This window comes from Mugil cephalus, chromosome 15 (assembly GCF_022458985.1).
Source record: "Mugil cephalus isolate CIBA_MC_2020 chromosome 15, CIBA_Mcephalus_1.1, whole genome shotgun sequence".
In the NCBI taxonomy this organism is placed as follows: Eukaryota; Metazoa; Chordata; class Actinopteri; order Mugiliformes; family Mugilidae; genus Mugil; species Mugil cephalus.
This window is the reverse complement of record NC_061784.1, coordinates 23,078,154-23,102,872: the sequence shown is the minus strand read 5'-3', so window position 1 is coordinate 23,102,872 and position 24,719 is coordinate 23,078,154. Positions and strand designations below refer to the sequence as shown.

The window sequence follows — 24,719 nt, the reverse complement described above, 5'->3', positions numbered from 1 at the left end:
TTGTCTCAGGACTAACAGAGAGAGAGATGATGGGAGGAAGAAGAAAGAGAAAACCCACGCACACACAAGGAAAATGTCATGTCATGTCTACCAGCTCACCTTTCTGAGAGTGTGTCGGCGTGTGGAAGAGCGTGAGAGGCCTCTCGCTGCAGGACGGGGGTTTGCTCTCCGTGCTCCTCCTCCTGGGCAGGTTGAGCTGCATGTTGGCTGGACCGGCGGCCGCAGAGTTCGGGACGTCACTGAAAATCTGCACAAAGGAAACAAGACGTGAATGTTCACGCAATGATGTGCAGGACGGTAGCCAGGTTTACGTGGAGGCTTTTTGTCTTTCAGGACTGTTTCCATGTGAGGTGATTTATTCTGACCTGATGCTTTTAATCTGAACATGTGCAGATCGATGAAAAACATCATGTGACTGGTGAAAGATGGACGTCTCTTGTCTAATCAGCCTTTAGTTGCGATTGTTTTTACACTTAGTGGAGCAACAGCTTGATTGGGAAAGTTTGTGGGGTCACATCCACTTTTGCTGTTGTGTTGTGTTGCGTTGTCTTGTGTAGTCTTAGATTTGTCTTAGAGATTTGTTCCTCTCTTCAGTCTGTTCTGGCTTCAATCAATTTCTGATGCACCTTTTTAAACAGTTTGATATTTCTAATTTTTGAGAAAACGTCACTCGGACGTCACTGTTCATCTACGTCAAGACGTTCACCGTTTACATCAGTGATGTTTGATACCACAGTTTCCTTTCCAATCCGATACCGAGTAAAATTCAGGCTGGTATCGGCTAAACCGCACCGATACTTCTGTAAATCCACCCTAATGTGTCTGGTCAACCTAAAGAAATTAGTGTATTTCAAATCAAAGCTTCATAAAGAAAACAAGAGTCATTTATTTATTTTAAACTCTGAAGTATATTGAGGTAGTGGCCTCAGTTACTATATAGGTGGATACTATTGAGAGTCGATTTCAGAGCATAAAGACCTGGACATCTCTAGTTTACATGACTTTCAATGGGTTTAGGAAAAGGAGTATTCTACCCACTGTGAAACCAAACGAAACTTAATTCAGATCAGGCCCTGTTTATTCTTATTGAGGTGTTTATGTGGAGCATTTTCATTTGGTTTTGGCTCCTAAAATCTGAATATTTGGCTCCACGTAAACCCAGCTAGAGATCTGACCTCAAAGATCTGCAAACCACCCAGCGGACCTGATCACTCTTTCCTCTTTGAGTTCAGTAAAGAAGTCCTGTTCATGCAATTGAACTGCAGCCATCGCAGTTACCCAAAACACAGCCACACAACAAAGCTGTTCGCAGCTGTGCGTAAAATGTCTTTTAACTGGCAGTAATTACATGAAGAAGTTTAACAGGGGACACTGTGTGCCTCGGCCTATGATTTGTGGCACTGATCATGACATTGCTGGCATCTATTTCTATTCACTGAAGCGCAGTTAGGCAAGCTGGAAAAAATACCACGCTGTAGTAAAAATACGCACGCACTGTAAGTTTTTCCCTCGTACCAATTACATATCTCTATGAGTTTACTTCCCAATAAAAGCGGCTCCGCTCATATTAGTCTGGTATTCGTTTCCCCTGCGGTTTTTTGGTTTTCGCTGCACAAAGAGGAGGTGGAGAAACCGTTTTAAGCCAGTGGACATGTGTCACAAAGATCCAGGTGAAGTAAATAACAACGACAGACATGTAAGAAGCCACCTCTGCTAGAAATGTGCTGGATTTAGGCTCAGACATCGTAGTCGTACTCTGTGTTCTGTTGTATTTATCAGAATCTGCTAATTGGTTTGATATGAACACCAACGCTGTATTTTCACCAGCGCTGAGAGTTAAAGCATGTGTTTAGTCTAATAAGAAACATTTCCAAACAATAAACAATAACAGAGCAGCAGATGCATCGATCAAGCATAACATTATGACCAGTAACAGGAGACGTGAAGAACATTTAAACCATCTGGTGACAATTCAAAGTTCTGCTGGGAAATGTTTGGGCCTGTTATTCACTGGTGTGGATGTTACTTAGGCATGTGGCACCCACCTAGACCAGACCAGACCAGACCCCCCCACCCGAAAATGTTGCACGCTGACTACGGTTATTACGGTAACCGGTGGCGTGGCTATTGACATTAGCATTGACGGTGAATAAATATGTCAAAATAAATGAAACCGTGATTGTCCCTGTTTCTTCTTTACATTTTGATAATGTTTAATTCTTTTTTTCTTTTTCTTTTTTTTTATCTCCGAGCTGTAAATGTCTCAGTTAGTGCTAACACGGGGCCATGCAAACCTGTTTTACTACTAGTGTGGGATTATTCTACAATATTTACTCATCATCACAGTAAAAAACAGTCCATCCTTAGTCAATCTGCTGCATTAATTCCTCTCTCAATCAGTTCATTTCATTCCCACGTCCATTCTCTGATGAGTCACCACAGGGGACACCTGCACACTATTAGTCATAATGTTATGGCTGATCCGTGTACTTTGGCTGCAGAAAGGTGCAATAAAACGAGAGAATGACATCAATAATGTCACATCAGTGTCGGTGCTTGTTACCGTGGGGAGTAAATAACAGAGGCGTTTCAGGTGCTGGGGCAGCGTAAACCGGCCTTTTCAACACACTCTTCAAATCTTTTGCATGCGCGCAGGCGCGGCTTATTTCACTGTCTAATTGTTTGTTTCACTCGCTAACTGAACACACCGTGTGCGCACAACGCCAGGCTCTCAAACAGTCAGGCTGTTTCCACGGTAACATCTGTAAGCTGCGCTCTGCGCGCCGCTAAGCCGCTCGGAGCTGGAAAGTGGAAATGGCTTTGAAGTGGACACGGAGCGCGCAGCATATAGACCCGTTCCGTGTGTGTGTGTGTGTGTGTGTGTGTGTGTGTGTGTGTGTGTGTGTGTGTGTGTGTGTGTGCGTAAGGACAGCTCGCTGGGATGTAAACGTCTAGGTGAGAAATTAATTGCTGTGTAAAATGCACAATTACACACAAGTTAATTTCGTTTAATCCTCAACCGCGTCACCGGACCCGCTGCTCATTAGGTTCATTTGCAGACGCGCACGCGTCCTCCGTACCCGCTCGTGGTGCTCTATGAGGATCTCCACCACAATGTTCTGGAACTTGATGTCCATGATGGCTGCGACCGTCTCCTCCTGCGGCCGGAGCAGAGTCGGACCGAACACCACGCCCAGGTTGGCGACGGTCATCAGGTTCTGCTGGTGGTGACTGGCGACACTATGGAGAGGAGAGGACAGAGAGGAGGAGGCACCGCATTTAATGCAAATTAAAAAACAAACAAACAAAAAAACATGTTGTGCAAGTTGCACTAATTGTTTTTAACCCGACACTGTGAGCTGGCGTCATTTTAGTGGGGCAGCTTTGCATCTTTTCTGTCTGTGAAAACCAATATATATGAGGATTCTGACTTGGGAGGGAGATTCATTTCTCGTCTATATAGTGGTCCGGTTCTGCAAAAATATTTTAATCCGACAGCAAATCTGCAACAAGCAAGATGTTGTGTTAACACGTAGTAGGGCTGGGTGGTGCATTTTCAATGCAACGCTTCTAAACACACGTGGTGCGACTGTGTCGCTGTGAGGTGAAGATGGAAAGGTCCGAAAAATGAAGCGGCAGAATGTGAAGACCACGAAGACATGGAGGAACTTTTTCCAAAAAAAAAAGGTGCCGTGTCGTTTGCGTGGACGTCCCTGATTTCTGGGGACAGTCCCGTTTTGGTTGACCTGTCCCCCGGCCAAAACTGTCCCCAAAAATGTCCCCAACTTTAGCTTTTTATGAATGAGAAAAAAAAAAGAAAAAAAATGTTGCACGCAGACTATAATTATTACGGTAGCCGGTCATTACAGACATAGCAGATTAAATAAGTTTAAATGTGAATAAATATGTACATAAAATAAAATAAATGAAACTGTAATTGTCAAATTTAATTATTTTTTTTAACTCTAAGCTGTAAATGTCTCCAAATTTCATTTCATTATGCATGAAAAAAAAAAACTGTGATATATCGTGATACCGTCAGAATTTTGAAAAATACCCTCATATACATTTTTGGTCACCACCCAGAGTCTTACTGAATTTGACGATAACTTACTTTGACTTTTGCTCCCTTTGCACATTATTATTATTATTACTATTATTATTATTATTATTATTGTACCAAAGGCTGGGCTGCAATTCCCTTATGTTGTGTACATACTTTATTCGGATGCTTTTGTATAAACACCTTAATTCTAGTGCAATCAAATGTCAGATCTGGTCTGAGCAGGAACAAGCAGCTGCATCAAAGGAAATCAGGCTTTATTGTCATTTTGACAGCGTGAGACGGTGTTTTTCTTGTAGATCCGCGCAGATTTAGCTAAATAAGCTAAATAAGACTTTCGCTGAAGTGTGTTGTATCAGAGTCGGTGGTGATGATGACAGTTGGCAGGTAGAATCCACTAAGCCCAGGTAAATAAATACGCACATATGTGCTCACTCATGTGTGAGGTGATTGTATCATGCTGCTGCTGCTGCTGCTGCTGCTGCTGCTGCTGCTGTTGACCCGAAGGATAAACGCTGAGGGCTTAGAAGGCTTTAGACTGAAAACACAATGCCGGTCGGCCGCTGCTTTAGAGGAATAATTATGCATAAGCCAACTGTGTCATGGCCTGCTTTTTATGATTATGGGATGCGGTTACGTAACCTACACAAAGGCCGTGTGTTTTATTCACAAATCCTCTTTCCAAACAATAGACAGCTTTGCCGCAGTATGAATAGTTGATAATGTGCAAGCAGAAGTTGTGATGAAAAAAAAAAATATTAAGAGGGAAAATGGTTTTAATGGAAAAAGGTAAAATAGGGGTCTTTGCCCAAGTCAACCTGACCTGTGTTAGAATTAAATAGATCCATTTAAATCCTATTAAAGGATTACATTACACACATATATATATATATATTTAACTCAGCTTTGATGTAAATACAGTCACATTAGTCCTGACTCGGCTGTGACCGTCTATTCACATCCGCGAACTGAAACTCTTGCATCTTTTCTCTCTGTCTGTCTGAAGGATTAATCTGGAGATAAAAAAGACTTAGCCTGGTGGCTGCATGTAGATTACACTGAGCACTACTTCTTCTACAGGATGGATGTACAACAGAAATCAAGTACTGAGTATCGTGCTGATGTGGAGTCAGAGGAGATGCTCGTATCAGTGCACATGTCAGTATTAAAACGATGTTCTCCAGAGGGTTTGTTTGTGTTGTGGCCACCTACTTGGCCAGATGTTTCATCAGCAGCTCCAGCATCTGTCTGTTCTTCTCCGGCAGCCGGTGAACCAGCGCGTGGATCTCCGTCACCCGGGCCTCTGGGTTGTCCATCTCTGGACAAAGACAAGACACAAAGAGAAGCGTCAGATGCTATTGGAGGGACGCAAGAATACGAGTAGTTTTTATTCTGTAGATGCTACAAACAGCGACTGTGCATAAATACACAAAGAAGCACACAAGGTAAAATAAAACAAAGTAAAATAACTGATTTTTATGGAAGTGTATTGCATTCACAAAAAAATCTTGTTTTCTAAGTAAGTTTTTTTCTATTTTTCTGAGTTTTTTTGTTTGTTTTATGGTTTGATTTTTTTTTCTAATCCCCTCCTCTGTTTATCGGGGGATTATTTTCCTGAATCATCGAGTTACTTATTGAAGTCCCTCTGTCTCCTGGTCGTCTCTTGACTCACCATGTAGCCAGCCTGAATACATTTCAAATGCATCATCTTGCAAGATGCCGTATATTATGGACGACCAACTCGTTACAAATAAATAAATACCTACAGATATACACCATAAATAAATAAATCACTTAATACCTAAATAGATATGCCATAAATAAATAAATAGCCAAATATATTCCAGAAAAGCTATTTATTTACTTATTTATTTATTTACCGATGCATGCATATATAGCTGTAAGACGATGCATTTTAAATGCATTCAGGCTGGTTACAGGTGAGTCAGGAGACGAGCAGGAGGCCGAGGTTCTCGCAGGACTTTGAAGTATCTCAATAATTCAGGAAAAACAAAACAAAACAAAGAACTGAAATAATTAGCCTGAAAAACAAACCAAAAAATAAATTACTTAGAAAAAACGATTATTATTTTTTTCACTTTTTCAAGTGAATGCAATACACTTCAGTAGATTTTGAGGTTTTGAGTTGAATATCACCCAAAAAAACCAACATTTAACGAACCCGTGTGAGTTAAAGCTTTGACTTAGCAGACATGCATGTGTACACAATCTTGGCGCACTAAATATTAACTGCTGAGCCCTAAAGGTGTATTAATCTGCAACTAAGAGCCTCCAACAAATACATTATTAACTCCCGTTGACGTCACTTTAGCTAAACAGCTCCCATCTGTTTTTAGGAAATGACTTGGTTGGGGGAGATGTGTAGGAAAAAAAAAAAAAAAATAGAGAAATACGGGATGACGCTAGCTTGAGGTTTGGATCGAGGTTCCTGTAAATGTCATTGCAAAACAGCGTGTGTCACGAGTATTTTAGACTGAAACGGGGTTTACTCAAACAGGACAGAGAGCGATGCAACGAGCAGACGAGGCGGGCGGCTCGTATTTGTCCCTGTGGGTTTAATGCTGCTGCAAAGTGGGAAAGGTCTGAGCTCTGGTAGACGCACGGGGCCTGTTATAGATGAATGACTATAATAAGTCAGGGCAGTCAGGCCAGTCAATAGAGAGATGACACCACAGTCACACTAGATCAGCCCTCAGGCTCCGGCTGTCAGCGGCAGGAAACACACCTCCACATGGCTCATATGTACCATTAATAAAGACCAAACACAGAGTCATTGCTGTGGGGTCTGGTCTAGGTGAGCGCTCAGGATGGTTTAAATGTTATTCACTTCTGTTAGTGGTCATAATGTTGTGGCAGATCAGTGTATAGCAATAACTGGAAAGGTTAAGTTACCGAAGGCTATTTAAAGTTTAGATCCTGCTCCACAACAGCTGCACGCAAACTAACGCTGCCCCGTTAATACTGACAGCAGCTTCATCAACAACAACAACAAAAACAACAACAACGACCAGCAAGAACTGAATGTTTACAGGCGAACGTCACCACGTACAATCAAAAGCACGGAGGTGTTTGAAGTAGGAGTACCCAGCAGGTGTTTGTACTTTGTCTTAGCTTCCGCTTCTTTCCAGAACAAATGCCTGGAGGACAATACGCTCGTTTTCAGTTTCCTGTTACGTGTAATCGTTTTCTTTTGTTCGACCACTTTTTTTTTTTTTTTCGAGACGCAGAGTTTGAGTTACACCACTGGCACCACTGCTTGACCGCCGCTCACACTCTCGCCCACTGAGACAGCACAGGCAAACACCAGAGTCTAGAATGAAGGCGGAACGGAGATGCCCGAGTCAGAACATGCTGGAAAGATTTTTATTTCCCATCTGGCCGCGGATTGCCTTAGGATCCCCCCATGACTCGCTGGGAAATATTAACTCGTTCTTACACCGTGTTGTCTCGCCCACATCCCACAACAAAAAGTCGTGCAAACGTCCACCAGCGCATTTACGCACATCGAAAAAACATAACAGGTAGATCTGGTCCAGCCGGTTAATCGTTAACGCGGAAGAGGTTCGGTTGGCAGACGCGTGGCACGCAGCCACACCAAATCTGACGCCATAAATGTGTGAGGGCGTGTCGCTGCAACCAAAGCAAAGACAAAGAGGCTGAGGGGAAAGAGAACAGAGTGTCCATCCCCAAGGGCTGTCAACTTCTGTTCCTCAGGCAACAAGCAAACCTACAGGGTAGTGTAGGTGCAATAAACGATGCTGTAAGGGTTCATTTCAATCGGTCCTCGTCCCAGTTTATATGCAACGGAGAAAATCTAATAACTGTCCTTCTTCTCCACACTAGGTGGTGATATGTGTCTTTTCAGCGGGTTAATAAAGGTTAAAACAACTTTTGTGGTGGACCTATTACATCATATAATAAACAAGAGTTGCTCATGTGTCAGAGCGGCATTTCAAACAACAACCAGATTGATTGATTGATTGAGTTCAGCTTTTTAATCTCGTTGTAATGTGTGCGCTAATTATGGTGCAGATAAGATGGCGCTGTCCCTCAGGTGGTTCTTCTACCGGCTCTGTTTACCTTCATCTTCAACAACCGGCTTTCTCAGATGTTCCAATCTCATTATTTGGTGTCTTTATCAGATGAGCAGAACTGATTTTAGTCGGAGTAACGTGTTTACATGTACTTAAGTTGTCCAGTTAAAGTTGGATTAAGGCAATTATTTTTTTTTTTTTTTGTTTTTTCACGTGCATGTAAATGTACTGAATTTCATACTGTAGTATTAAATTTAACTTTTTTTATTTATTATTATTATTTATTTTATATAAGACCAGGCATTAGATATTAGGCTAAGGCTCAAAGCTTAAACAAATACAACAATAGATGACAACAGTTGACAAGATGCAGGCTATAAGGCTGTTGTTAATGATGTTCACATATTTGGTCCTTCAGGTGGAACCTAAATATACTGTAAGAGGTGCAGCTTCTTATGTCAATAGGTTTACTATGCAATAATTTTGAAGCTCTCACAGAGACAACACACAGTTGACTAAAGGCCCTAGATCTATGAGGAATCTTTCTGCTTTACAAAGACACATGGTGGTGGTGGTGACTTACCATTTATGATTTTAAAAAGTAACCAGGCATTAGTGTGTGTTTTTTGCAAATTTATCATTTATTAGTTTTGTAGCTGCGTGTGCCTTAGTTTTTGCATGGACATAGATGACTGTATCATCGGCATACATCTGTACGTCACTGATATACAAGCTAAATGAAATTGGTCCTAACACAGACCCCTGGGGTACACCCATTTCATTGCTTATGGGTGGTGATTTCATCCAGTTAATTGTATTGGGTGAATTATTTTTTCATTTTTTTTTTGTTATGCATGCGTGTATCATGACTCACAGTATCAAAGGCCTTTTTTCTCTCCGGTATCATGTCTCATTCCTTTTTCATTTCATCCATTTATGGAAATAAGAAAAACAAACAAATGTAATAAAAGTGAATCAATTCTGGTCTAGCGTTTATGAACCTCTGCAAAAAGAAAAACCTTCACCTTGTTGCAGTGGAAAATGAAACCAGGTGAAAAGCAGGTGGAATGAATTCTGGCAATAAATGCAAGTGGAAATGTGTTAAATAGAAAATGGACTTAAAATACTGAGAAAAGCGCTGATGAAACATGAGAAACTCTACTCCGCCTCCTCATTTACTGTTTTTTTCTCGTCATATTTCCTCCTATTATTCTAGCGTTCAAAGCGAATATTCAAAACTGGGTAAGAGTAAGTAGAGACATAAGTTGAGGAGCTTGGGGAGCTCGGCGCTGGGAGGAGTTGGGTAAGCCTATTTGAAGTAGAGCTCGAAAAAGGGAGGAGCTGAAAGAGGGAGTTCATGTGAGGACACTGTCCTCAAATCACACCACTGCCTCTGCAGCTTCGATAACGCACAAAAAGCTCACTCATACCCGCAGACATGCATTCCCGCACATACTGTACACACTGGCACAAATTAACAAACTCATGACATGCAAATGCAGACGCCCACGTAACAGAAACTGACGAAGGTCAAGGGACAAAGAGAAGATCTGAAGAGATAAACGTGTAAAGCGATACGAAGTTTACAATCACACGTTGTTTTTTTGAAAGATAATTAATCAACTGCAATTATGTGCATGTTGGTGTTGTTGAACCAGCCACCTTTGCAGACTCAACAATCTGCTGCTTTTTCCCCCCCCAATACACACATAAACTACACCTGGCGTTATGGAGCCATTTCCTGGCACCATGGCCAGATCCATGCAGTCATTTCCTGCAGTTCTTTTCCCACGTCAGCTCAGTTTTCTAGAGGATTACCGCCTCAACAACAAAGAAAATAGGTCGACGATTCATCCTTTCAGACTGCTCCGGACTGAATAGACCCGAACAATTGTTCCAAATAATCAGCAAAAAGGAACAGGAACAACACAGAAATGGAGACTAGAGATATGCAGAAAGACAGCAGGTTAAACATGGCGCACCAGCTAAAACAGATCAAAAACCAGATGCATACACATATTCAACACATGCATGTTCAAGGTATCACATTTAGCTAAGTCTCCATCTCATGGTGCAAAGGAGCCAGTGCTCCAAGTAGTTTATTTCGTAGCGTAGCAGCCACATGAGAAGAAACCAACACACTGAAATGATTGCAGTGACAATTGGGAGAGTTTAGGCAATCCATCTTCAAGACAGCTGAATGTTCTCTGAGAGTGAAGTTATTTATCCTGACTCAATAAACCTCACCCATCAGGTGCTCCAAAATAAAAAAGGAGAAAAAAAAAAAAAAAGGAACATTTTGCAGCTGGTGTTTGACCATAGAAAACTCAGAACAATGAGCTTTCACAAGATCGGCCCTGAGTTTTTACAGGCTTTTTTTCTGGGTCACGGACTTTATTGTGTGACTCCGCCCCTCGCACGGATTCAAAAATGTCAAAAATGTAAGTGACACAAAACATGGAGCAAAAACCGTCAGAGGAGCCATCAGCTATGAGGTAATGTCCTGTCCGTTTGTAACCGATCAGCCACAACATTAAAACCACTGATGGGAGAAGTAAATAACAACCATTCAGCAACAGGATGCAGCCGACACAGATACACACACAAAAAAATCAGCGGCTTTTAACGTTTTTCAGGCCAAGAACTGTTGGAGAAATGAAGTAGGGACTCCCTATCAACTATATGTACATTAAATATACACGTGCAACAGTAGGGCGGCCGTGCAACTGCCTTATACACTGACAGTCAGTGTGTAATATGCAGCTTCGTGATTGGCTCAGCAGCAATAGGGGCGGGGCCTATGGTGTACAGGAGGCTTAGATTGACAGGTGTAGTGATGAGACAGCTCCTGTTTCATAGATCATATCATAGATAGATAGATAGATCTATTTAATCCAGTCTTTTATTTCTTCCAACCCAACGCTGGTGGTGCTGAATAGCTCTTTGCTTTCTCCACAGTGGGCATCAAACAACCTCTGAACGCACATTTGAGAAGCAAATGAGAGACACACGATGATAAAATTACTCACTGGCTGCTTTGATGAAGCTCCTCTGATACTGGTACGTCATGAGAGGTGCAGGCAGCATCCTGGAAACACAGGAGGAAGTACAGCGTCAAGTGGAAAATATCAGCTTGGAAAATGGCTTCGTGTCTGACCGCTTTCGTGAAAATCAATAACTGCGAATAACTCCAGATGAGCACACGTCTAAGCGTGTTGCTGTGTTCTCCACCTCGAGTGTTTCCCTGCCGCCTGATGAGGTGAACGGCTCCTGCTGCTTCTCAATGAGGCCTGACCCGAGGTTCTGATGAGCGGCGGACAGCAGGTGTCTCTCTACATCTATGTGAATGTTTACGTGTCCATGGATTTGCGTTGTGCACGGGTGTGTTGGCTCATTCAGGTACAGCAGACTGAGCACAGCATGAACACAGCTACAACCTCTCTCTCCCTTTTGCTTATTCTCGGCCTCCCGCGATCCTTCATTACACAGCATTGATATGTTCTCGAGAAAATAATTTAACCCTCGACTGCTTCAACGTGTGCACTTTATATCTGGGATGTGAGGGTTAAAACTACAACTGCACGTGCAAAGAAATGCTGCAAATAACTGTGTGAAAACCAATTTATTGAGTCTGATTGAGGTCAGAGGTCGTTAAGATTAAAGCAGCAAGACTGAAAACTGACAAACACAGTTATAAAAGTAATGAAATTACTGTAATTCATTACTTTTTGCTGTAATTCGCGATGCAAGTGACACACAGTAACTTGGTTAAGTAACTTTACCAAGAAAAAAGTAGTCGTACACATGTTGCACTGTTGTTAGCGTTAGCTTAGCTTAGTCATTACGTGATTCCACATCAGCTTCTACTGGATGTGTTCATGAGCTACACTGAATGCAATAAGATCTATTGAGAACGCAAAATCCATATTTCCAGTTATTTTTGGTGAAAGTCACTTTAAAGTAATGCAAAGGTAATATAACACCACACAATTCAAAGAGTTCTGCTTAGTTCACAGACCTGAGATAGTGCTTCATAGCGCTCGTTATAGTCTTAATCTCCCACTCTGGGTTTTCCAGCTCCACGTCTGCACACGTCTTAGGATCTGAAGAAAAACACAGGAGATATTTATTTTATTTTTTTTAGTTTCTGTTGTGTCTAAATGAAGCTGCACGTCTGACGCATGAACGTGTTTCTGTGTTTACCCATAGTCAAGCCCAGTAGTTTCTGCACTCTGGAGCTGACGCCGACGATTCTGTACAGGCCCTGTTCATCGATACCTGGAAGAAGAGACATTTCTCTGTATGTGACGTACGAACATTTTGGACCAAGAGAAAACTTTAACCACCGTACTTTAACTGTCTGAGACACTGAAACATCTGAAGACGACACGCTGTACATCGGCAGGGGGATTTTCCCAGTCACATGTTAAATTCATCCAGATGCAAACTAAAATAGCCAGTGCTGTTTCTACATTAATGGAGGCATTTAGTGGAATGAGGTCTCGTGCACAGTAAAAAAAAAATATATATGGACATAAATAAAAAAAACTGAATAAAAGAACAACTGAATGAGTCAAAACATAAATAAATTAGGCCATTTAATGTACCAGAACTACAGACACTGCTGTATTGTTGTATATATATATATGTACTGTTACATAGTGTTCTTGTGGGATTTTATGACTTCCTGGAATCCCTCATGTCTCCCTACTTTCCCTGAATGGGCTCATTAACCGTGTAGAACTATGTATGTACAGTGGGGGAAATAAGTATTTGATCACCTGCTGAATTTGTAAGTTTGCCCACTTCCATAGAAATGATCAGACTCTGGTTTTTATGGTTGTTTACTGGTTATGGGTATAGACCGAATATCAGTCGAAAATGCATAAAAAACACACAATCTAAAAGTTATAAATTGTTATGTATTTTATTAAGGGAAATAAGTATTTGATCCCCAAGCACAACACAAGTCAGTACTTTGTAGAGAAACCTTTGTTGGCAAGCACAGCGATGAGACGTTTCTTGTAGTTGGTCACCAGGTTTGCACACAGCGCAGGAGGGATTTTGGCCCATTCATCTTTACAGACAGTCTCTAAATCCTTCAAGTTTCTTGGCTGCCTCTTGGAAACTCGGAGCTTCAGCTCCCTCCACAGGTTTTCGATCGGGTTAAGGTCTGGAGACTGACTAGGCCACTCCATGACCTTAATATGCTTCTTCTTGAGCCACTCCTTTGTTGTCCTGGCAGTATGTTTTGGGTCATTGTCATGTTGGAAAACCCACCCACGAGGCATCTTCAGTGTTCTTGCTGAGGAAAGAAGGTTTTTGTCCAAGATGTTACAGTACATGGCTGCATTCATTGGCCCCATAATGCGGTGAAGTTGCCCTGTACCCTTTGCTGAAAAACAGCCCCAAAACATGATGTTTCCACCTCCATGCTTAACCGTGGGTATGGTGTTCTTTGGGTCCTACTCACGTTTTTTCATCCTCCAAACACGGCGGGTCGAGTTAATGCCAAATAGCTCAACTTTGGTTTCGTCAGACCACAGCACTTTCTCCCAAGCCTTCTGAGTCATTTAGATGTTCACTGGCAAACTTAAGGCGGGCCTGTACATGTGCCTTCTTGAGCAGGGGGACCTTGCGGGCACTGCAAGAGTTCAATCCATAACGGCGCAGTGTGTTGCCAACTGTTTTCTTGGTGACGGAGGTCCCAACTGCTTCCAGATCATTAACAAGCTCCTGCCGTGTTGTTTTAGGCTGCTCCCTCACCTTTCTCATCATCATCCTCACTCCATGAGGCGAGATTTTGCGGGGAGCTCCAGACCGAGGACAGTTGATGGTCCTTTTATGGGTCTTCCACTTGCGAATAATGGCACCAATAGTTGTCACCTTCTCACCAAGCCTTTTGCTGATGGTTTTGTAACCTATACCAGCCTTGTGCAGGTCTACAATCTTGTCCCTGACATCTTTTGACAGCTCTTTGGTCTTGCCCATGGTGCTGTAGAAGTTGGAATGTAAGAAACTGATTCTTAGAGCAGGTGTGCTTTATATACATGACGAGTTAAGATCAGGAGTATTGGTAATTAGTTGACTGAGCATAGCTGTGTGCCACATGCGCACCAGCCAATCTGTAGGAGCCTGAATTCTAAGTGAATTGTTGGGGATCAAATACTTATTTCCCTTAATAAAATACATAACAATTTATAACTTTTAGATTGTGTGTTTTTTATGCATTTTCGACTGATATTCTGTCTATACCCATAACCAGTAAACAACCATAAAAACCAGAGTCTGATCATTTCTATGGAAGTGGGCAAACTTACAAATTCAGCAGGGGATCAAATACTTATTTCCCCCACTGTATATCTATGTGTATCCACATCCACATACTGTATCTACTGCATTCTGCTGCTGCTAAATGAGCTTTATGTCGCTATATTTTACTGGCAAGATGCATCTAAAATCAAATCTCTCCCATCACAAATTCTGAATTTTAGTGTTTTAACTTTTCCACATTAGGAACATTTAAGGGTATTTGGTTTATAACTTGTCAGAAAACCCAATATTTACCTATTTTGCCATCAGATAAACTGAGAATGTCCAAAAAAAAAAAAAAAACAGAAACTGAAAAAAGGACAACTTGAATTTCTTGAACCGATTTGCTGCTTGAGAGTGACTGACATTTTAAATTAGTATCTATGATTACTTACTTCATAGTAAACTAAGATAAAACTATATATATATAAAAAAAACATAAAGTAAAATCAAAGTATTCATATCAATAACAATACAACTATGTGGTGGGGCGTACAGCTAGAATATACACTTTATTTAAAGGGAAAAGAAGCAGGAAATCCACAGAAGAGAATAAATAAATAAATAAAAGAATATGAGTTAATATTGCACCTCGAGTCTCCACTGCATAGATGAATTTCTTCATCACGTTGAAGCCTGTCACGTCCAGCTGGGCCACTGACAGAGCGGGAAAGGAAATGAAATGAGATGCCAGTTTAAAAAGAGTTCAGACCTTTAGTTTATTCAAAGTCAAAGTCAAAGTCGGTTTATTGTTAATTTCTTCACATGTACGAGACATGTCAATGAACTGAAAAATGTTTCTCTCTGTCCCACGGTGAAAACGTAAAGTGACAGACACTAAAGTAAACGATAACTAACGTGCACAACAGATGAAGACATTCTTTTTTTTCATTGTGTGATCGTATTGGCTGTGTTACATAAATTTCTGCAGGAACTTTTATTTTTAGTCTTTTTTTTTGAAATCCATTGTCTTTTGCTTTCACATGTCATTTAAACTCGTTACTCATTAAACATTTTGCACCCTCTGGACACCTTCAAAAAAAACGACAAAAAAACTGCCATAAAATCCTCATACATCAGTGTCTTTTTCTACTTTTCACAATAAATCTCATAAACAACTTCAGACCTACTCAAAACTTAAATTTCCATTACTTTCAGGATTTTTACCCTGTAAACGTCAGTCTAATGATGAAGTATCTTATCATTGTTTTACAAAAAAAAAAAAAAACACAAAAATTGAATTATTTTCCACAAAATAAACAGAAAGTGGACGGGGCTTTGGTGGTGATTGGAGTCTTGGATATTTCAAAGATTTGTAATAAAACTGATTTGATTGCATTAGTATTTTTTATGTAGTGTCAAAAAAGTGACCCCCAAATGCCTCATTGACTTCCATTCAACCCACATGTTTTAATCTGACTGTGATTCCAGTATAAAACTATGCATTATGTTATGTTTGCATTTCATTTAGAAGAAAAGTAGTGATATTTGACCATGTGACTACCAGGGGCCTCAAGTGTGAGTGTGTGTCTCCTTTAGCTGGAATTTAAAGGATTAAAATCCTGAAAGTTACTGAAATTTTAGTTTTGAGCAGCTCTGAAGTTTTTTGAGAGATTTATGAAAGAAATATTGATGTATGAGGCTGTTTCTTTATGTGTGTACATAAGGATATAAGGATTTAAAAAGCAATAAAATAAAACAAACAGAATAAAGGCGATTAATTAAAAAGGTGTGCAGATATATACATGCATGATATTTAAAACAACCAATGCTGGAAGTTAACGGGCAACAAAAGAGTTAATAAATGTTAATTAAAGCTACTTACTGCCTTCAGCCTGGTTGTCTCTGTTGAGGTTGTAGACCTGAAAATGTAAAGAACAACTATTAACTACTAGGTGTACTTTAAATATAGATTTCAGTTTGGGATCTGGTGAATTTGGAGGCCACAGTAAATAAAAAATAAGCATCATCTTTGAACTGGAAGTGGGATTTTAGAAAAAAAAAGTCTGTGGACACATGGATTATTTCACTGTATGTTATAATATAAGTCACCAATGTGAACCAAGATAATAAAAAAAATGTTTATTTTAATGCACAAGCAGAGTCGGAAATGATGAAATCCAAATGTCTTATTTCCATGGCATATGAAACTGGAAGACAACAGGTCTAAATGAAGCAGAATAAGCTACAACAAACCTAAAACGTAACACTGTCCCCATATGAGGACGCAGGTCTCAGGAGGTTAATTACTTCCCCTGTCAGTGGTCATAATGTGCTAAAGCTTATTGTGAACGAATGTTTCTTAAGCTGCAACTTTAGGCTTGACTCATGGTGAAAACATATTGTTTATTTCGAAGCATCTCATTCTTATCCATGAAATGCATCAGGACACAGAGTCCTGTGCTAGTTCTGTACGCGAGGCGGCTTCTTATCGATCTACAGTGATTTTGTACTTATTGGGTGAAGTGGCAGCCACAGAGCAGGCGCAACAACAAAGGCAGGAAATAACAAGTGTGTGAAACACCATCACCTACATTTCTTATTTTACGGTGGCTCCCCCGAGCTGCTTGTTCAAGCTTGTGGCGATTTTATGGATGCGGATAACCTTTGCACATCTGAATGCAGTCATGGAGGAGATGTTGGGGCATGAACAGTGTGGAACGCAGCACAAACGCACTTTTAGCTCTGAGGCAAATCAGCTGAACACTGAGTTGGCATGAATGAAAAGCTCGAGGAGACGGGCTGTCAGGTGAGTCTTCTATGAGGAACTTAAACCGGGGCTGGGCCCCTACTGGCCAAGAGAGGAACTAATGCAACAAGGATATAAAATAAGGATGGACTATTTAAAATAAATAAAGTGAGTAAATATTGTGTAAGTAAATATTGTAGAATAATCCCACAGTTTACATAGAAGTAAAACAGGTTTACACGACTGCTGAGGTGGAAATCTGGAGACATTTACAGCTTTAAAGATTTTTAATATTAGAGACATGAAATGAAAAAACAGGGACAATTACGGTTTCATTTATTTTGACCTATTTATTCATATTTAAACATATTTAAACTGCTATGTCTGTTAATAGCAGCGCTACCAGCTACCGTAATAACTGTAGTCTGTGTGCAACATTTTTTTTCTCATTAATAAAAAGCTAAAATTGGGGGACACTTTTGGGGACAGCTTTAGTCGGGGGACAGTTCATTCAAAACAAGGACTGTCCCCACAAATCGGGGACGTGTGGTCGCCCTGAAAAAAATAAAATAAAAAAAAACCCAAACAACCGTCAGGACACCTATTTTTTTTTGGCACATGTCCTCCTGCTCTGCTGCTTCGTTGTTCGGACCTTTTCTCAGCGCTACGTTGAAAACGGTCCGGTCTGAAACTGTGTCTCATGATGCAGAGTTTCCAAACACGGCGCAATAAAATGCAACGTAATGCCGGTATGTTAAATATTCATATCATTCATTCATCATTCAGTATCATATCATATCCCTCATATCCCTAATTTAAATGTATCTGACTCCTCAGGGTAAAACCTCCATCAGCTAAACCTGCTGCATGTGAGAGCAAGTTGGAGAGTGGCATAAGTAAATAAATAAATAAAGTTATTTTGTCCCTCCCACTCCCCCGTCTCCATCTCCGTCTCTCTCTCCATCTCTCTCTCGCGCGCATAGCGGTAACCATGGTAACCTACCGGTTCTCTCCCATCCATGGCCTCCATCCACAACCTGCGATCCTCCTCTGACAGAGCCTGCATGGTGATCACTCCCGGCCTTCACACACACACACACACACACACACACACACACACACACACACACACACACACACACACACACACACACACACAGAGAGAGAGAGAGAGAGAACACACATTAGCTTATCAAATATCAAGGTCCGCGCTGAACGTCGTCAGTTAGATGCCGTTAGATCAACAATCCCTCAACAAGTACTGACCGGTTACGCGCACAGATAAACATGCAAATGCTTCACGCGGCGGCGTGTGCTTGTAAAGAAAACCACAGCTGTAATCATCAATTATTCTAAAAACCTCCTCCGCTGCACTAAAGACAACAGGAAAGAAACGTTCTTCAACGTTTTTCAGGCCAAGGAGCCCAAACTGATGGAGAGATGAAGCAGGGACCCCCTACCTACTATATGTGTTCTATATCAAACTAGTGCTGTTTATAAATATACATATTATTATCATTTTACATTCAGTATTAAGCCATTCAAGTAATACACAGCTTTTTTTTATTTTAAGTATGTGCAACAGTAGAGCGGCCGTGCAGCTGCCTTATATACTGACACAGTCAGTGTGTAATATGCAGCCTCCTGATTGGCTCTGCAGCAATAGGGGCGGGGCTTACTGTGTACAGGAGGCTTAGATTGACAGGTCTCAGCTAGACCATGTTGTAAACACTGATATGAACACAGTTGTATAACAGAACTTTTGCATATAAAATCCATGAATGAACAGATTGTCCCTTGTGGCTGCTACATGTATCTACACACAGTAAATTAAATCAAGAAAAAACAGCTGATTTTACCATAAAAGGAGCAAAAAAAAAAATAGAGCCTGAAAATTCACCAGCTAACGTGAGCTCATTGATGAGTCTCCTAATAAAGGCTTCATCACACACACTCACACACTCATTAGTCGTGTCCCTCTCTGCCTTCTATAGGTTACCAATCAATCCTGCAGTCGCCCTGTCACTGGCAGCACATTCATCTTCAGCTGTCACACACACACACACACACACACACACACACACACACACACACACCAGCCTACACTCAGCACATCAATCACCACACAATCACACACATCCAGACACATTTACATGCAAGTGCACGGCCACGTTCTGGGGCCTGTGTCGCAAAATGAGCCCGATCGAGTCTGGACCTAGAGTCTGGACCTGGAGTCTGGACCTGGAGTCTGGTCCTAGAGTCTGGACCTAGAGTCTGGACCTGGAGTCTGGACCTGGAGTCTGGACCTAGAGTCTGGACCTGGAGTCTGGACCTGGAGTCTGGACCTAGAGTCTAAATTTAGAGTCTAGACCTGGAGTCTGGACCTGGAGTCTGGACCTGATATCTGCCGGCTCCGTTGAATGCATGTGTAACTATTCATCTAAGTGGAGGAGAAATGACCTGACGCTAACACAAACTAGTGCGTTTATGTGACGTGCACTAAAACACCTGCTAAATGTCAATCATGTCGATCCTGAGAATCACTTAATGAAGCGTGAAGGTGGTTTTATTTTAAATTCAGTCTTTGTGCATTTAAAATGTTTGTCAAACCCTCTGTTTATTTGTTTTAAAATCACAGATTAAGTCCTGAAAATACCAATTTACTGTAAATTCTCATGTTCCCGTGAGAAATAAAGGCCTCACACACCTGGGACTCACCCCCTAAAACACAGAACGGCACACAAACAAGTATGCAAAGCCACAAAGACGGTTACAAAAACAACCCAAATGTCTGCAAAGCAGCAACACAACACATACGTGTCGACACATAGTCTGTGGAAATGTGCGACTTCCTCAACAACTGCCTCATCTCCTCATCTCGCTCTGAAGATCAGATCGATGTCAGTTATGTTGTAATGTAATAAAATGCACAACAGAGGAACAAGGTGACGATGACACGGACGGCTCATCTGATAGGGAGGAAAACTTGGCTCAGTCTCTTCTTCTCCAAGTTCACCTCAACTGTGCAGCACCCCCGTGTGTCTGCTACATGTAATTACACCTAGCAAAACCTGCTGAGATGATTGGTAACACACGTATGATGGAGACCAGAGCACACACACAAACACACACACACTAACCTGTCCACAGCCTCCACATCGAAGCAGAACCTCTTTTCTATCGAGTCCGTCTTCCTCCTCGTGCACGACTTGAGGGTGAAGCTCTCCTCGTCTCCCTGGAAAGAAGTGAGAGCATCAGTAACAACCTCACACTGTCCGGTCCGTGCAGTAAACGCACGAGAGGCCATGAGGTTTCATGAGACTGAGAACTGGGTCAACGCTCCCTCCTCACACGCCGAACGCGAACTGAACCTGTGGTATTTCAAACCTTCGCTCCAGACAAAAGGACGGCGAAATAAATATGGACAAACCAGTTTGCGTGTGGAATAAACTCGATAGAAAAGGCTGCAGGGACCTGAGCTCAAAGCAGAACAATATATATATAAATACTGAACCCCATCATGCAACTTTTTATGCAGATATAAAAGAGACGTCGGCTTAAATAATAATGATAAAAAAAAAATGCACTTTTGAGTTAAGATGACTCGTTTTCTCTTATCCATCACTCCTCCTCTCTGGTCTCAACATAAACTCCACCTGGTCCAGAATTCAGCTGGTGCATCATCACCCGAAGCCCCCCATCCATCTACCCCTCCATCCCTCCATCCATCCATCCATCCATCCATCCATCCATCCATCCCTCCATCCATCCATGTTGCCTCTCCCTTCTGAACTGTAACATCAGTTCACTCTTCAAATCCTCCCTCAAAACTCACCTCTGATCCACTGCGTTGTAATTTTTTTATGCATTTTTATTGCTTGTTTAAATGTAAAGTTCCCTAAAATAATAAAAATAATTATTATTATCAACAGCTTTCTTCTTAAGAACTTTCCATGATGACTCCACTTTCTCTAAACGCAGAGTCAGACCTGAAACTAAAACCTTCATCATCCTGGGATCATTCATCTCGTAGGTGGAGGGCGATAACCGACAGAACTCGGGAGAAAAACATCATTTGCCACGACAGAAACTGTTCTCGCTCACGTCTCCCTGTGCGACTGCGCTGGTGACGTGCATCACAAACACTTCACATTTCGCGTCGATGATTCGAAGCAGCTTCAGGTTTAATCTTCCCCTCGTGTATTAGGAATAATAGGAGCTTGTTACACTTTCAGCAGCGCAAGGACAGAAAAGTGTGGAACATTTAAGTGTATTTTTTTGTTCTGTTAAATAAATCTGGTGTAAACAGTAGCCGCCCAGACGGATCAACTCATCGTCTTTTCTACTTCTCACCATTTTGCCTCCAGATTTGGGGTCAAACAGGACCATGGTGATCTTCTTGGGCTCCCGGTGGTACGTACAGTAGTACTTCACCCAGGTGGACACAAATGAGCCTGAGGGAGAGAAAGAAACGACGACAGAGAGAAGGTCAGAAATAAAAAAAAAAACAAAAAATTTAAAAATAAAACAGGAGAAATGTCAGACGCTGAGAAGCGAAACCAGGAGGCGATGGGGTTAAAACTCCAGAACAGCAGCAAAAAAACAGAAGGTTGAGTCTCAGTCAGGCCTCCTTTTAGTGCGAGATATGTTGCCGTGGAAACCGCACGTGGACGGAGCTGCTGTCACGTCTCCCACGGATCAGACTTGACTTTCTGAGCCATGGGTTCATTACGGTTTGTTTGTTCTGCCGCCGTGATACTCGGCGAGTTGTCAGTTCGTCCAAAAAAAAAAAAAACACAACGACACGTGTTGCACGAGCGAGAAGACGTGAAAAATACTTTGACTTTATGGGCAACGATGCACAAATACGATGGTCGTGTAGGTGTCGCTTGTGGTGACTCATCAGAGGGTGGACATGGGTTTTAAGAGGGGGGAGAATATTTATCAGTCTGGGATCTATGACCAGATCAACACCTTGTGATTTATTTATTTATTTATTTATTTATTTATGTAATTGTTCCTAAAGCGTTTCTGTGTGTGTATCTGTGTCAGGCTGCATCCTGCTGGGGATTATAGCCGGTGGGCGATACTGGGGATTTTGGTATCGATCCAATACCAAGTAAATACAGGGCTGGTATCGCTGATACTGATACTTTTTATTTGAAATGTCATGATGATTGAATAACGTCATAATTTTCCCTTCAGTTTGTTAATAATGACAAAATTCAGGACGAATATTTTAGTCAAATAAACCGGTTTCCATTAACTAATTACAATATAAAACAAATTAATAAAACACAATTGTTTTAGAAGAAAAGTCATTAGTGCAAAATAAGAAAAAAAATATAAATATTACAATGAAAACAACACATCAATCAGTCAGTTGAGCAAATAAGTAAATAAAAGCGACAATGTAACAATAAATACAAAAATATGTTGGCTCATTTATTTCCCACCAGAGAAGTGACTCTACATCCTGTGTAATCGTCTTCTCTTCCGAGTATCGACTCTATTTCAATAACAGCATCAGTTCCAGCTGTGAGATGCTGCTGTGATACTAGAGTCTGAGTATCACACTGTGTCCGTATCCACCTTTTACTACAGGTGAGGATGGAGAAGATCCTGCAGACTAAGAGAGAAGCTGAACTCACATCGTCTCTGTGAGGAGTAATTAACTGGACGTATAGAAGAGAAACTGGAACAAAAGTATCGCTCTGATGCCGATACTAGCCATGGTATCGATACTATGGATATTTAGATGGATACGCTCAGTCCTGGTCTGGGAGGGTCCTACATGTCTAAGTAACATCCACATGAATCAATGCCAGGTTCTTTACTTCTCCTGTCAGTGGTTTTAATGTTATGGCTGATGGACGTACACACACACACACACACACACACACACACACACACAGAGTACATCAGTGTTGTTGATACGTACGTTTCTCCTGCACAAACAGGTATCCCTCCATGGTGTGCTGGCTGACGCTCTTGTGTTCATGTGGATTCTCCTTCATCTTCCTCATCAGACTCTCCACCTCCGAGCGCGTGCTCTCGAACCGGTTCCTCGTCTGTCAAAGCGGAGACAGGAGGCGTTTCCTCACACATCACGATCAGGGTTCAACTCGTAACAAGAGACGCTGCTATTCAGCTTTAATCACGTCTTTATAGAGAAACTGTGGGCGGAACTATCAAACTATCAGAACGAATGCAGGTGTTTTCTGTAATCACAGTCCTGTGTGTGTGTCTGTGTGTGTTTTTATGTGTGTGGGGGGGGCCTTACATTCTGTATGCTGATGGTGAGATCAGTCTTGAAGTGGTTAAAGTCCTTAGCCAGCTCGTAACCATGGTGATAGTAGGTGAACAAGCCTTGAAGAAACGCCAAAAGCTAAAGGAAACAAAAATAAAAGATGTGAGGAAGGTGAGGAAAAATGACATAGAGAACGGAGGGAGGGAGGGGGAGACAAAGGGGGACAAGAGGAAGACGACATGTGGAGGAAGTGATAAATAAACTATTGCCCTGCAAACAAAAAAGTAAAAAACAACAAAAAAACGAGTTTGTGCGGTAGCCTAAAATATCCTGCGAAACTATTCCCAAAGACTGCAGAACATCTGGTGTTAAAGCGCATACGTCAAACACAATAAAAGTCTTACAGACGACTGGTGAAAGAAACGAATGCACATGTGCTCGGCCTCCCTATGGAAGAACAGTTTAAAAAGGAAAAAAAAGAATAAGGATACTGCACAAAAAGAACAAAACAAATATCGTCTTACAGGCTCCACAAAGTCAAACATCTTCCTCTCCTGGACCTCCTGCACCTTGAAGACGTACTCCAGAGAAACCTCGTAGAAGTGCTGCCTCACGTGATCCACCTGGTTGTCCGCCTGCACACGGGGAAAGGAAATACAGAGAAATGCACAAACAGATATTAGACTTAGAAAAAAATACAAATAATTTTAAAAATTAATAAAATATAAGCAAAAAAAAACAAAGAACGTTACCTCATGTAGATGTGACTCTTTCTTCTTCGCTGAAAGGCTGAGGTGTTTCTCCAGCACTGCACAATACTTCTCTGTCTCTTTGTCATATTTTTTCTTGGCCTCCTGTCACAGATTAAAACAAATAATATTAAAATAAAACAATGCTCGGCCTGTCATGCACCAACTACCTCACTGTAAACACTGACTGTGCTGTTATATTCTTGGATATTCTTGTATATATTTCTGCTCTGCTGTGACGAGATCATTTCCCATATGTGTGATGAATAAACGTCGTCTTGTGTCTTGTATCTTCCCGGAGGAAGGTTTTCTGAGGAGTTAATAAACCAAACTGTGATTCTTTTCATGCTGATGCAGCATCTAGTTGAAATCTTCCTGCAGGTTTTTTACTGTAGCGCCACACATAATATTTTCCGTTTTTTTTTTTCTTCTTCTTCTTCTGGGTGTCCAGCGTGATTTATTTATTTTTTATTTCTTCCAGGGAGCACAGCTGGTTACCAAACAACACTGTTTCATCAGAAGTGAGATCACTGACATGCGAAGGGAGACGCACGGATGAACGATGAACCAGGGAGCGATAGAGCAGGGCGTGTACCACTGG

General features: G+C 41.4%; 1 protein-coding gene across 1 annotated transcript in view; it reads right to left on the bottom strand.

Moving 5' to 3' along the window:
* Window positions 1–24,719, bottom strand: part of LOC125020969 (rho GTPase-activating protein 26-like) — an 82,424-nt gene that overhangs the window by 12,978 nt on the left and 44,727 nt on the right. The window contains exons 5-19 of the mRNA XM_047606678.1: window positions 24,122–24,223; window positions 23,894–24,004; window positions 23,403–23,507; window positions 23,061–23,190; window positions 21,473–21,573; window positions 20,260–20,354; window positions 18,123–18,201; window positions 16,256–16,292; window positions 15,022–15,087; window positions 12,322–12,396; window positions 12,137–12,221; window positions 11,148–11,206; window positions 5,276–5,381; window positions 3,081–3,240; window positions 100–247 (exon numbers count right to left, since the gene is read on the bottom strand). Of these exons, the coding sequence (XP_047462634.1) occupies window positions 100–247; window positions 3,081–3,240; window positions 5,276–5,381; window positions 11,148–11,206; window positions 12,137–12,221; window positions 12,322–12,396; window positions 15,022–15,087; window positions 16,256–16,292; window positions 18,123–18,201; window positions 20,260–20,354; window positions 21,473–21,573; window positions 23,061–23,190; window positions 23,403–23,507; window positions 23,894–24,004; window positions 24,122–24,223 (1,459 nt within the window). The remainder of the gene's footprint in view (window positions 1–99; window positions 248–3,080; window positions 3,241–5,275; window positions 5,382–11,147; window positions 11,207–12,136; window positions 12,222–12,321; window positions 12,397–15,021; window positions 15,088–16,255; window positions 16,293–18,122; window positions 18,202–20,259; window positions 20,355–21,472; window positions 21,574–23,060; window positions 23,191–23,402; window positions 23,508–23,893; window positions 24,005–24,121; window positions 24,224–24,719) is intronic.